This window comes from Oncorhynchus gorbuscha, linkage group LG15 (assembly GCF_021184085.1).
Source record: "Oncorhynchus gorbuscha isolate QuinsamMale2020 ecotype Even-year linkage group LG15, OgorEven_v1.0, whole genome shotgun sequence".
Taxonomy (NCBI): domain Eukaryota; kingdom Metazoa; phylum Chordata; class Actinopteri; order Salmoniformes; family Salmonidae; genus Oncorhynchus; species Oncorhynchus gorbuscha.
The window spans coordinates 13,571,870-13,585,979 of record NC_060187.1 but is presented as its reverse complement, the minus strand read 5'-3'; the positions used below and the strand labels follow the sequence as shown (position 1 = coordinate 13,585,979).

The 14,110-nt window shown below is 45.3% G+C and overlaps 1 protein-coding gene across 6 annotated transcripts in view; it reads left to right on the top strand.

Moving 5' to 3' along the window:
- Positions 1-370: 370 nt before the first annotated feature.
- LOC123997102 (tyrosine-protein kinase receptor Tie-1-like) overlaps positions 371-14,110 on the top strand; it is a 24,414-nt gene continuing 10,674 nt past the window's right edge. For 2 of the 6 annotated variants that reach the window (XM_046301142.1, XM_046301140.1), the window contains exons 1-14: positions 2,560-2,854; positions 5,872-6,180; positions 6,457-6,567; positions 6,732-6,887; positions 8,792-8,923; positions 9,216-9,356; positions 9,575-9,703; positions 9,800-9,945; positions 10,147-10,291; positions 10,551-10,709; positions 11,635-11,772; positions 12,204-12,506; positions 12,732-13,022; positions 14,009-14,110. The exon at positions 14,009-14,110 is cut by the window's right edge. In XM_046301142.1, the coding sequence (XP_046157098.1) occupies positions 2,812-2,854; positions 5,872-6,180; positions 6,457-6,567; positions 6,732-6,887; positions 8,792-8,923; positions 9,216-9,356; positions 9,575-9,703; positions 9,800-9,945; positions 10,147-10,291; positions 10,551-10,709; positions 11,635-11,772; positions 12,204-12,506; positions 12,732-13,022; positions 14,009-14,110 (2,305 nt within the window). In that variant the 5' untranslated portion in view covers positions 2,560-2,811. Of the gene's footprint in view, positions 512-1,371; positions 1,441-2,558; positions 2,855-5,871; positions 6,181-6,456; positions 6,568-6,731; positions 6,888-8,791; positions 8,924-9,215; positions 9,357-9,574; positions 9,704-9,799; positions 9,946-10,146; positions 10,292-10,550; positions 10,710-11,634; positions 11,773-12,203; positions 12,507-12,731; positions 13,023-14,008 lie in introns of those variants that run through there. The other 4 variants (XM_046301144.1, XM_046301141.1, XM_046301139.1 and 1 more) reach the window with 4 other exon arrangements.

Below are 14,110 nucleotides of genomic sequence, written 5' to 3'. Positions count from 1 at the left end.
CTCTCTGGACAATGAGCCATGTCTGAGGAGTATCGAGCCACGTTCTGAGCTCCACCCTGCAATATCCACACACACACACACACACACACACACACACACACACACACACACACACACACACACACACACACACACACACACACACACACACACACACACACACACACACACACACACACACACACACACACACACACACACACACACACACACAAACAAATGCATCGGTGGACAGGCAGGCACTCATGTGCTCAAATGCATGCACACACACACCCTGTCTCAGGCTTCTTGACGCCTCGCTGCACCCAGCAGCCACAGTGACTATGTCGACACAGTATCCAGTCTTTTCCCCCGTGGGTTCACTCACTCTGCAACCACCAACGTGTGTGTTTGTTTCTGCATCTGTCTGTCCATGTGCTCTACCTTCCATCCATCTCTGAGAACAGTGAGAGTATTGGAACACATTAAAGCGTTTGCACCGCGGCCAAGTTGGATCTCCTCCTAAAAACTGGTACGAAACTGATTTGATTTATTTCCTTCTGAGAAAAAGTTGTGCAATTATTTGTAATTCATTCTGGGAAGAAATTGTATTACAAAAAAAAGTGTGGAATTCTTGTGTCCCTGACAGAAATTGTAGTCAGTGTGACTGATAAGATGAGTCTCTGTCCTCATTGTCATGTGTGATGAGTCAGTCGTGTGAGTGTAGTGTTTGTGACCCTGTGTAGAGGAAATAGGAAGGGCCTCTCAAGGTGATGGTCTATTTACAGTATCAGGGACAGGGAGGTCACCGTCATAGAACCACAGACTAAAACTAACCTGAGCCAACACTGGGAAGTGCCCTCCGTTCGGCCTGTATCAAAATGGAAACTTTCTGACCTGGAGACATAACAATAGTCTCCTGCTCTGGACACCTCATCAAAGTATTTTTGTATTTTTTGTATTATGATTATGCTATTCAATGATACAGTGAAATATTGTGTCCTCACCTATTTTGAGCAGTTTCATGCAATCACATAAGACAAATGTAACAAGTGAGTTGTAGATTATATCAGAATTGTATTTATCTGAACCAAGCCCTCAAATCCCTCAGAAATACACTCCATTTTAAGCAAATCTTGAACTCTCTTATCGAAAACAGGAAGTTTCGAACAATAAGACGTTGAGTCAACTTCAGTTATCTGAGGGCATCAGGAAACGTAAAGACAACCATTTCAAAGCACGCCCGTCCAGAAATAAGAGAAGTGAGTGATATTTCAACTTTTCTAAATGAGTATTAAAAAGTGAGACACGGGACCTGATCCATCTGATTACAGCTGTAATGATAGAATAGCAGAGACTCAACAAGCAGACTGTTCATAATCATTTCCTCAGGCTGGTTGGAACAGTGAAGGAGAGGCCAAATGACCACCAGCTGCAGGGATCACAACCAACTTACTGGGGGTAAAGAACACAGTTATTACATTACCCATCTACTATTATTACACAGATCTGACTGTGGCCTTTCAGAACAGATTTGCAGCTAAAGAAAACTCAGTGTGCATAGGCCTACTATTACTACCATGCAAAAGGCAGTGTCAGCATTTAGGGGAAGATACAATTCAAAGTTTTCTGTGTTCCGATTCAAACACACATCCTTTGAGTCGCTAGAGGTTTGCATTATACATCCACCCTGACCAACCACCTTACTTTCATTTTTTTGCGTTAAGAAACCTTTTGTCTTATGTAACCATACCAAACGTATACATAGGGCGGCAGGGTAGCCTAGTGGTTAGAGCGTGGGACTAGTAACTGAAAGGTTGCAAGTTCAAACCCCTGAACTGACAAGGTACAAATATGTCGTTCTGCCCCTGAACAGGCAGTTAACCCACTGTTCCCAGGCCGTCATTGAAAATAAGAATTTGTTCTTAACTGACTTGCCTAGTTAAATAAAGGTTAAAAAAATATACCAATGTCACTGTCCCTGACATACATTTACTATGTTACGTCTATGAGACCAGGCTGGATTCAAACAGGCAACATTTTAGTTATATGCCCAACCATCTACCCCAACCAACAAGCCTACTATTGTTTTTCCCTTAAGTAACCTTATGTCTTATGTAACCATACCAAACCTAACATATTCTAATTTGAGTGTCCCGGATTTTCGTTTACTATGTTATGTCTAGTCTATGAGACCAGCCTGGAGCAGAGAGATGTAGAATATGTCTGAAAGGAAATAAAAAAACACATGCACATCTAAATGCATTAAAACCAACCATTCTTGGGCATCGTCAAAACTGTGCAAATAAATAAAACAATGATGACATTTGTTGCAGGATCCTTTTTCAAAATGTTTTTTTTTAGGCCTAGGTGAATTATTGACTTGGCTAACAACACATTTGGTGGAAATATAGAAATTGATTGGAAAACGAATTTACATTCTATGACAAGTAGAAAGTAGGCTAATCCACAAACTAATGCAAAACTCTGCAACTCCTGAAATCAGAACCAAGGCTTTTGGAGAGTAACGACCTCTTTCCCCTCGTGACGCTCTTCCTTCCTCTCCTCTCCCACCCAGAGTCAGAACGCTCAGATTGGATCTGGAGAATGTGACATGATCTGGAACACTCATAGGGAACGAGATATAACTGCGAGGATTACTTTACTGTTAAAAACAGTTACCGGAATTGATGGAAATGCGCAAAAACACGCGCGGTTCTTTGGCACGCTGGGGACCGCCGCTAGGAATGTAGAAGTGTCCGCTTTTAACCGAAGAATTGGATTGGAGAAGCCACTGCTCATTTGTGATTTGCGGTTTTGAGGATTACAATTATGATTGATATCTTGTACTTGTTGTGCCTCATACCTGTGTCAGGTAAGTGGAGGGGACAAGCTTATTCCGATCCATTCAATTTTGAACCCTAAATAAATTGTATCCTAAAAACACAGTAATACCCCGTTCACACACAGTCAAAGATCACACAAATGTATAATGCCTGCTTGTTTTTTGACCAAGGTAAAATTGGTTTCATACGGGATATTCAGTGGATATTCTCTTATCAATAGCTATTGAACCAAGCATGCCATGACTATGAAGATGGTATATTCTGAAACAGGGGTGGATGAATAATCCATAAAACATATATATACAGTTGTCAGAAGTTTACATACACCTTAGCCAAATACATTTAAACTCAGTTTTTCACAATTCCTGACATTTAATCCGAGTAAATATTCCCTGTTTTAGGTCAGTCAGGATCACCACTTTATTTTAAGAATGTGAAATGTTGGAATAATAGTAGAGAGAATGATTTATTTCAGCTTTTATTTCTTTTATTTCTTTCATCACATTCCCTGTGGGTCAGAAGTTTACATACACTCAATTAGTATTTGGTAGCATTGCTTTTAAATGGTTTAACTTGGGTCAACCGTTTCAGGTAGCCTTCCATAAGTTTCCACAATAAGTTCGGTGAATTTTGGCCCATTCCTCCTGACAGAGCTGGCGTGACTGAGTCAGGTTTGTAGGCCTCCTTGCTTTAACATGCTTTTTCAGTGCTGCCCACAAATTTTCTATAGGATGAGGTCAGGGCTTTGTGATGGCCACTCCAATACCTTGACTTTGTTGGAAGTATGCTTGGGGTCATTGTCCATTTGGAAGACCCATTTGGACCAAGCTTTAACTTCCTGACTGATGTCTTGAGATGTTGCTTCAATATATCCACATAATTTTCCTTCCTCATGAAGCCATCTATTTTGTGAAGTGCACCCGTCCCTCCTGCAGCAAAGCACCCACACAACATGATGCTGCCAACCCCGTGCTTCACGGTTGGGATGGTGTTCTTCGGCTTGCAAGCCTCCCCCTTTTTCCTCCAAACGCAATGATGGTCATTATGGCCAAACAGTTATATTTTTGTTTCATCAGACCAGAGGACATTTCTCCAAAAAGTACGATCTTTGTCCCCATGTGCAGTTGCAAACCGTAGTCTGTCTTTTTTATGGTAGTTTTGGAGCAGTGGCTTCTTCCTTGCTGAGCAGCCTTTTAGGTTATGTCGATATAGGACTTGTTTTACTGTGGATATAGATACTTTTGTACCAGTTCAGCATCTTCACAGGGGTCCCTTCAAAGGGTCCCTGGGTTTGATTTGCACTTTTCGCACCAAAGTTCATCTCTAGGAGACAGAATGCGACTCCTTCCTGAGGGTTATGACGGCTGTGTGGTCCCATGGTGTTTATACTTGCCTACTATTGTTTGTACAGATGAACGTGTTACCTTCAGGAATTTGGAAATTGCTCCCAAGGATGAACCAGACTTGTAGAGGTCTGCACTTTTTTTCTGAGGTCTTGGCTGATTTCTTTAGATTTTCCCATGATGTCAAGCTGAGGCACTGAGTTTGAAGGTTGGCCTTGAAATACATCCACAGGTACACCTCCAATTGCTCAAATGATGTCAATTAGCCTATCAGAAGCTTCTAAAGCCATGACATGATATTTTCCAAGCAGTTTAAAGACACAGCCAATTTAGTGTATGTACACGTCTGACCCACTGGAATTGTGATACAGTGAATTATAAGTGAAATAATATGTCTGTAAACAATTGTTGGAAAAATTACTTGTGTCATACACAAAGTAGATATCCTAACCTACTTGCCAAAACTATAGTTTGTTAAGAAGAAATTTGTGGAGTGGGTGAAAAACGAGTTCCAACCTAAGTGTATGTAAACTTCTGACTTCAACTGTATACTGTATATATTACGATTTCGGATCTCGGTCTTCAATAGCTCTTACACAACGCGTGGCTTGACCTTGACACAGGTGGAGCTTTGGGATATTTTTTCATGATTTTTTTCCGGCTTTCATTTTTACATTTGATTAATTTAGCCAATTACAGTTAAGTGCCCTGATCAAGGGCACAGTGTCAGTGTTTTCACCTAGTCGGGTCAGGGATTTGAACCAGCAACCTCTCAGTTACTGGCCCAACACTCTTAACCACTAGGTTAAGACCTCCCTGTTTGAAATACAAACAGCCCCCAAGGTTTAACAACATCCCCCCCATCCCTCTTCTCTTCCTAATTGACCAGTTACCCACTGATATGTATAAAAGCGGTATGTATACATGCAAGAATAAGGTTCTTTTTGAAAGGGGCCCATATAAACATTGCCTGGTATTTTTTTTACAGGTAAAATACTACACATTCTATCTGAAATAGGTATAAGCTACGTTACTCAAGGTGCTTATTAGATGTTGTAATCATTACCACTGAATGTTTGAGCCCCATAAAGAAGGCTATAACGTAGGTTATGCAAGGCAACTAACTGTAATTTAGATTTCTGAACATCAGAATTGATTTGACACAACAAGTTATGGGCTACTATAAAAGTTCAAGGGGAGTGCAGAATGCATCCTCCTGAGGGAGCAGGAGCTCATCCCTGTTTCCTTCTATTGTTCCGTGGATCAGGGCTCAAATGCCACAGAACAGGAATGTGGTCGGATTTATGTTGCACCATTTCTGTGCCACCATATATGTGTTTTCTTATTTGGCTCCTAATGATTTATGTTGGGGGCCCTGATTCTAGGTCAGTTCGTAACTGAAAAATGTCCCCAGGGTGTAGCGTTATGCCCTCAGGCCCTCAAATTCTAATCTGGACCTCGAAGCCAGTTCCATTGCTTTTTTCCACAATTCTTAATAATCTAGAACAGAACACCAGCAATAGCCCGGACCTCGTAGGGTAAGATTGAAATAGCCCTGGCCTAATGTCTGTTGGTTTGGGTTAGAATTAATGAACTGATTTTTATAACATCAGTAGATTACTACAGTAGCTTCCCTTTGTTGTTTTATCTCAAAATAGTGTAGATTACTGTATCATGTGAGCGATGCCATCTCGTCCTTACAGGTGCGGTTACAGACCTGACGATGATCTCCAACGCCGTGGCCTCCACCCCTCAGCGCTTCTCCATATCTTGCCTCATAGGGGAGCGGGACGCAGCAGAGTTAGACCTGGACATCAAGAAGGACAACAGCATTCTCATCCTCCCCTCCCCATCCCAATACAGCGTCACGAGGCCCAAGACCAAGGAGGTGGTGGCCAACGAGTTTGTTAGTATAGTGGACCAGACGGGCATCTTCTATTGTCATGCATCAAAGGGAACTAGTCCTACTAGAAACCTGATCACAGTCACTCTCATCAACAACTACAGCAAAGGTAAGGAAGAGGCTCTCAGCGAAAGAATGAGAGTATGTGTGAGAGAGAGAGGGAGAGAGAGAGAGAGAGAGAGAGGGAGAGAGATGGAGAGAGGGAGAGAGGGAGGGAGGGAGGGAGGGAGGGAGGGAGGAGAGAGGGAGAGAGAGAGAGAGAGAGAGAGAGAGAGAGAGAGAGAGAGAGAGAGAGAGAGAGAGAGAGAGAGAGAGAGAGAGAGAGAGAGAGAGAGAGAGAGAGAGAGAGAGAGAGAAAACACATCTTCTGTATTGCTCCTTCCAGGTCTTTTTGTCCCAGTCCACCTCACAGTGACGACTAACAAAGGGGACACAGTCCACCTGGCCATGCAGGTCCTCAGCTCCCAGAGGAGAGATGTCACCTGGAAGTACAATGGTGAGTTATGGAGGGAGGGAGGGAGGGAGCGATGGCATGGGGGGGGGGTAGATTCATCTAAATGAGAAAATGACATGGCAATATAGCCAATTGCTTGATTAATTGATTAATGATGTTAATGAGATCTTGTCCTATGTACTGACTCATACTGTGTTCTATACCAGGAAACTATTTCTACATGACCCACTGGGGTGATGTGTCCAACAGTACGACTGTAGTAACCCTTGAGAACGTGGCTCGTGCCAACGAGGGCATCTACAGTGCCAGCTTCGTGGGAGACAGTCCCATCAATGGAGCCTGGATGAGGCTGATTGTCAGAGGTAGAGAAAGGGTGTTCATATTAAACACACACGCACAAAGACACACACACACACACACACACACACACACACACACACACACACACACACACACACACACACACACACACACACACACACACACACACACACACACACACACACACACACACACACACACACACACACACACACACACACACACACACACACACACACACACACACATACGCAAATTGACTCGTTCATTGTAGTAGTTCGTTTGACTGGCTAGTGCTGGCCGCAATGAGTCCCACAGCAGTATTAATACAGTCTCTTCCTGCTCAGTGTAAGATGGTGTAAGAATGACTGCAGTTCATTGATTATTGAATGTGATGATGGACACAGCTTTGTAGAACCAAAACATACACAGCCTCTACTCAACAATCTCCAACTCGAGAGCAAATCGTTTGGGGGCTGCAGTTTACGAACGACATTGGGCTTATCACCCTCACAACAGTCAAGCAATGCATTCTGCCATAAATCGTTCACAATCTAGTCTGGTTGCGGCCACAACTTCACATCGAATGTAGCAAAACATGATCTTATTTGTATGCCTAGCAATCAACAAATTTAACAAGTTTCAGTCGCAAATGACAGCTCCAATAAGCCCCATATGGTGAACTACATATGAGAGGCTTGTAGAATCATGACTCTTGAGTTTTCAGTTCATCGTTCACCAGTAGGGGTTCCTGGTGTTCTGGGCATTACTGACTCAAATAAAAAGAGTTGAAAGATTTGTTATGTTGACTGAACGAGCGAAAAAGATTAGAGTCAGTAAAATAAGATGAACTTCCCATCGCTACTGGGATTGATCTGGATATAAAAGCCTGACAATACATTTAGTTATTTCTTCTCTGAAACGTTTTTGGTTGGACATTGGTAGTACTAAGTTAATAGTCTGATTATAGTTAATGAGTAGTACTAAGTTAATAGTCTGATTATAGTTAATCATAGTACTAAGTTAATAGTCTGATTATGGTTAATGAGTAGTACTAAGTTAATAGTCTGATTATGGTTAATGAGTAGTACTAAGTTAATAGTCTGATTATAGTTAATCATAGTACTAAGTTAATAGTCTGATTATGGTTAATGAGTAGTACTAAGTTAATAGTCTGATTATAGTTAATGAGTAGTACTAAGTTAATAGTCTGATTATAGTTAATCATAGTACTAAGTTAATAGTCTGATTATGGTTAATGAGTAGTACTAAGTTAATAGTCTGATTATGGTTAATGAGTAGTACTAAGTTAATAGTCTGATTATGGTTAATGAGTAGTACTAAGTTAATAGTCTGATTATGGTTAATGAGTAGTACTAAGTTAATAGTCTGATTATGGTTAATGAGTAGTACTAAGTTAATAGTCTGATTATGGTTAATGAGTAGTACTAAGTTAATAGTCTGATTATGGTTAATGAGTAGTACTAAGTTAATAGTCTGATTATAGTTAATGAGTAGTACTAAGTTAATAGTCTGATTGACACCTGTATTACCTTTATATTTAACCCTTACTTTACCAGGTACGTTGACTGAGAACACATTGTCATTTACAGCAACGACCTGGGGAATAGTTAGTAGGGGAGAGGAGGGGGGATGAATGAGCCAATTGGAAGCTGGGGATGATTAGGCGGCCATGATGGTATGAGGGCCAGATTGGGAATTTAGCCAGGATACCGGGGGTTAACACCCCTACTCTTATGATTAGTGCCATGGGCTCTTTAGTGACCACAGAGAGTCAGGACACCCGTTTAACGTCCCACACCTCTCCCAGCAGCATCTCTCTTACTGCTAACCATTACAAGGATCTGTATGATGATTGATATATGGATGAGGTTTTTGTATTAGGGTGGGTTGGCCACTGATGCTTCTCTGCTGTCGCTCCCAGACTGTGGCAGTAAGAAGTGGGGTGCCGACTGTGACAAGGACTGTCCAGAGTGTCTCAATGGAGGGGTGTGCCACGACAGTGATGGGGACTGTATCTGTCCACCAGGGTTCATGGGGATGCGCTGCGAGACAGGTGAGTGTGGCTGTGTCTGGGTGTAAGTGTGGCTGTGTGTGGGGGGGGGAGAAGGGGATGGGGGGAGGGGTGGGGGGGTTACAGGCACTATGTTAAAGAATAAAACTGTGGCCTTGAAGCTGACACATACACACAATTGCTAATTTGTAGTGTGTGTGTGTGTGTGTCCATAAGTGTGTATAAGTGCGTGCGTGGTGTGTGTAAAATACAAGTATATTCTATTGACAAACTGTCTGAAGTAACTGTACCTGTCCTGTACTAAATCTAGGACTTGTAATGTATTCTCTTCCAGCCTGCAGAGAGGGGATGTTTGGCCGTAACTGTCAGGAGTGGTGCAGGTCAGAGCTGGACTGTGTAGGGCTAAGGTTCTGCCTGGCTGACCCTTACGGATGCTCCTGTGCCAGCGGATGGTTTGGGAACCACTGCAACAGATGTGAGTTCATTTGTTATAATTAGGGTTATGGCATATTTTCAGCCTTGGATTGACCAATAAATATTGATTGTACTGTACAACCAACCTATCAACATTACTGCATGTGTTAAAATAGATATGTACATAACATGCACAGCCAGATCAGGTAGCAATTCATGACACACTTATTAGAACTCCAACACCTTGGCATTCCCATCCTAATGTCTTCCCTCCCCCAGCCTGCCACAGGGACATGTACGGGGCAGACTGCAGGCTGAGCTGTGGGTGTAAGAACGGGGGAGTGTGTAACCGTTTCAGTGGATGCCAGTGTCCCACTGGCTGGAGAGGACAGCACTGTGAGAAATCAGGTCGGTAAACATGACTTCCTCCTCCTCCTCATCATCACCACTGGTGCCTCTGCCAAGCATCTTCTTCCTCATCTTCATCTGTTTCTCCCCCATCAGACCGCGCCCCTCAGATCTTGGACATGGCCAGTAGTCTGGAGTGGAACCTTGACTCCAGCCCTGAGATCCTGTGTTCTGCCACAGGCAACCCCCTGCCTAGCCACACCAGCATTGAGCTGCGCAAACTGGACAGTTCTGTGCTCAAGGTAGAGACAATGGAGGGATGGCCAGGGTGTTTATTTTATATTGGATTATTCCATTACTGGGAATCAAACTGTGATGGTGTTATCAGTGAGATTTGGGAAATTCTGTGTTTTTGTAACAGTGAAAATAGGTAAATATTTTTTATGTTAATGTCAGTTGGCTCAACATACAGACTTACCAATATCTATTTGGACATCTCTCAGGCGTCTCGCACCACCATGGACTCCAATAAGAGCACAGCCCAGTTTGAGATCCCTCGTCTGTCCTTCGAGCATGCTGGGTTATGGGAGTGCAGGGTCTCCACCAATGGGGGACAAGACTCCCGCAAGTTCAACCTCACTGTCAAAGGTCAGAAGAGAGAAGTATTTTACTGGTCCAGATCAGTCTGTGTGAGGTTCTTAACATCGAGGGCAGCTTTCCTAGACACAGAGGAACCCTAGTCCTGGACTTGAACATACTTTTTAGTGCAGGACTTGATTTGAGTGGGAAACCTGTCCTAAGTACACACTGAGAAAAAGGGTAGATAAAAAGGTTTTAATGTTCTGGTTGAAACTCGTCATATCACCCGTCTCACCCACATCCTCACCCCCACCCGCTCTCTCCCCAGAGCCGCCGTGCCCCAACACCCCTCCCAAGCTGCTGGAGAAGAGGAGTAAGCAACTGGTGGTGATGCCTGTGGATTCCTACAGAGGAGACGGACCCATAGACTCCACCAAGCTCCTCTACAAGCCCATGGAGACCGGAGACTCCTGGTCCTCCATCATAGGTATGTCAGGTGGAGTTTGATCTCATGTAAAGTCATGGTGGTTCTGAACAACTACATATCTTGGCAAGTGGCAACATGCGTTATTATCCATTTCACAGGAAAAATCACTGTGGTATATCAGACCGTATACTACGGGTATGACAAAACATGTCTTTTTACTGCTCTAATTACATTGGTAACCAGTTTCTAATAGCAATAAGGCACCTTGGGGTTTGTGGTATATTGGCCAATATACCACGGCTAAGGGCTGTGTCCAGGCACTCCGTGTTGCCCGGCTCAGGCCTTGTTTGTTATGCAGGTGAATGAGGACCCAAAAGCGACTTGGCGAAAACAGAGTCTTTATTCCAGTAAAGGAAATATGCAATACTCCTAGACAAATCGGAGCGGTAAACAAAGCATAAAAAACAATTCCACTCGTAGTGACGAGGACAGACTGGAGACTCGACCATAAACTGTAGGTTGCCTCGGGAAGGCACTGACCGTAGCAGACTCAGACACCTGCTCACCACGCAGCATCTGAGGGAAACACGACACGACAGGGCGAGACAAAGACACAGCACGGTGAACAATATACAAGGATCCGACAGGACAGAAACGGAAGACAAGGGGAGAAATAGGGACTCTAATCAGAGGGCAAGATACGGAACAGGTGTGAAAAGATTAGATGATTGATTAGGGGAATAGGAACAGCTGGGAGCAGGAACGGAACGATAGAGAGAAGAGAGAGAGGGAGGGAGAGAGAAAAAAAGGAACGAACCTAAAAAGACCAGCAGGGGGAAAACGAACAGAAGGGAAAGCAAAATGACAAGACAATATAAGACAAAACATGACATTGTTGCTTAATTATACATTATACACTTTAGATCCCTATGCTACATTGATAATGGTCTCTGATGCTCTCTCTCTCTGTGTTCATGTTCTTCAGTGTACAGTAGAGAGCCTATAACTCTGATGAATCTGAAGCCGTCTACACGCTACCACGTCCGTGTCCAGCTGACCCGTCCTGGGGAGGGAGGGGAGGGATCTCTGGGGCCCGAGGCCATCATGGAGACTGACTGTCCAGGTGAGAAACAACATAGTGGCCATTTTAGTTTTTGGAATGTAATGGAAGAAAGTCAGTGAAGCTGCAGAGGGTGTGTGTGTGTGTGTGTGTGTGTGTGTGTGTGTGTGTGTGTGTGTGTGTGTGTGTGTGTGTGTGTGTGTGTGTGTGTGTGTGTGTGTGTGTGTGTGTGTGTGTGTGTGTGTGTGTGTGTGTGTGTGTGTGTGTGTGTGTGTGTGTGAGTTGAAGTTAGTAGAAGTTTGTCCTAGTGGACAGCTACAGTACTGGTTCTGAATCTGTGTGAGAATGGTTCTTTAATTCTGAGGCCTATAAGTGACCAGATCAGAATGTTCTTTGTCCGTCTGTAAGCCAGAGGCTAAGTAAACAGTAGAATGAGTAAGTATCCCAGGCTGGTGGACCTCTCCCTGACTGCGTGTTCTGTGTCGCTGCTGTAGAGCCAACGGTTCGACCGGAGATTGACTTCAGTTCGCTGGAGGGCCGCAACGCCACCGTACGCTGGCTGTTGCCTGGTAACGATGGCGGGGCCGTGGGCGCGGCCAGCGGGTTCTTAGTGCAGCTCTTCGGGCCCTCCCCCTCAGGAGAGAAGCTGAGAGAGGAGACCACCCTGCTCAATGTGCTCTCCACCAAGTTCTACAACCTGCAGTACCACCAAGACTACACAGTGGTCGTCAGGCTACTCAACTGTGGCAGTCTAGGGCCTGCCTCTAAGCCTTACCACTTCCGCATCAACAGCCAGGGTAACTAACAAAAGCTCTTTCTATTGGCTTAGCAGTGAATGTGGCTCCCCCTGCCCTCGTAGTGTGTCATGATTAAAGAAAGGAAATCAGGATGAAAACATTGTGCAGCGTTGGGCAATAGCCATGTAGCCATGTAGCCATGTAGCCATGTAGCCATGTAGCCATGTAGCCATGTAGCATAAGATACAACTTTTCTCCTCTCTTTTCCCCTCTCCCCTCCCTCAGGTCCCTCCTCCCCTCGTAATGTCCAGGCCCTGCCCCTGTCTGTGTCTGCGGTGCAGGTGAAGTGGCAGCCCCCTGAAGACCCTAACGGGGGCATAGTGAAGTACATCATAGAGTACCAGCCAGTGGGTCAGGGCAGCCTGCACCCCTGGGTAGATACTGACGATGGCAACAAGACGGCTAAAGACGTGACAGCACTTAACGGGAGTACTCTCTACCAGTTCAGAGTGAGAGCCTTCTCTAAAGTACCGGGGGAGTGGAGCAAGTTGGTCCATGCCAGGACCCAGGGAGATGGTGAGTTAGATTACGCCGCTCTGTAATCCCAAATGAATAACAGTGAGTGAGTGAGTGAGTGAGTGAGTGAGTGAGTGAGTGAGTGAGTGAGTGGTGAGTGAGTGAGTGAGTGAGTGAGTGTGAGTGAGTGAGTGAGTGAGTGAGTGAGAGAGAGGAGATACTTAGCCTAATACTAAGGATACTTAGCCTATTGTACATAAAAAATAGGAGATGCCCAGGTGATTCTCACTACACACCTCATCGCCTCCTCATCTCCTCCCCTCCTCCTCATCTCCTCCTCGCCTCCTCATCACCTTCTCATCTCCTCTTTCTCTCCTCCTCATCTCCTCATCTCCTCCTCATCTCCTCATCTCCTCCTCCCCTCCTCATCTCCTCCTCCTCCTCCTCTCCTCATCTCCTCCTCATCTCCTCCTCCTCCCCTCCTCATCTTCTCCTCTCCTCCTCATCTCCTCCTCCCCTCCTCATCTCGTCCTCTCCTCCTCATCTCCTCCTCCTCCCCTCCTCATCTCCTCCTCCTCCCCTCCTCCTCTCCTCTTCATCTCCTCCTCCTGCCCTCCTCATCACCTCCTCCCCTCCTCATCTCCTCCTCTCCTCCTCATCTCCTCCTCCCCTCCTCCCCTCCTCATCCCCCCTCCTCCTCCCCTCCTCATCTCCTCCTCATCTCCTCCTCCGCCCCTCCTCATCTCCTCCTCTCCTCCTCATCTCCTCCTCCCCTCCTCATCTCCTCCTCCCCTCCTCCTCATCTCCTCCTCTCCTCCTCATCTCCTCCTCCTGCCCTCCTCATCTCCTCCTCCTCCCCTCCTCATCTCCTCCTCCTCCCCTCCTCTTCTCCTCCTCTCCTCCTCTTCTCCTCCTCTCCTCCTCATCTCCTCCTCCTCCCCTCCTCATCTCCTCCTCCCCTCCTCCTCATCTCCTCCTCTCCTCCTCTTCTCCTCCTCTCCTCCTCATCTCCTCCTCCTCCTCCTCTACCACTCCTCCCCTTTCAGGCTTCCAGGACTTCACTCCAACCACCCAGGGTGTGGGGGGGCGTCCAGGCAGCGAGGGCTACCAGCTGGTGGTGGCGGTAGTGGGGTCTGTGACTGTCACCT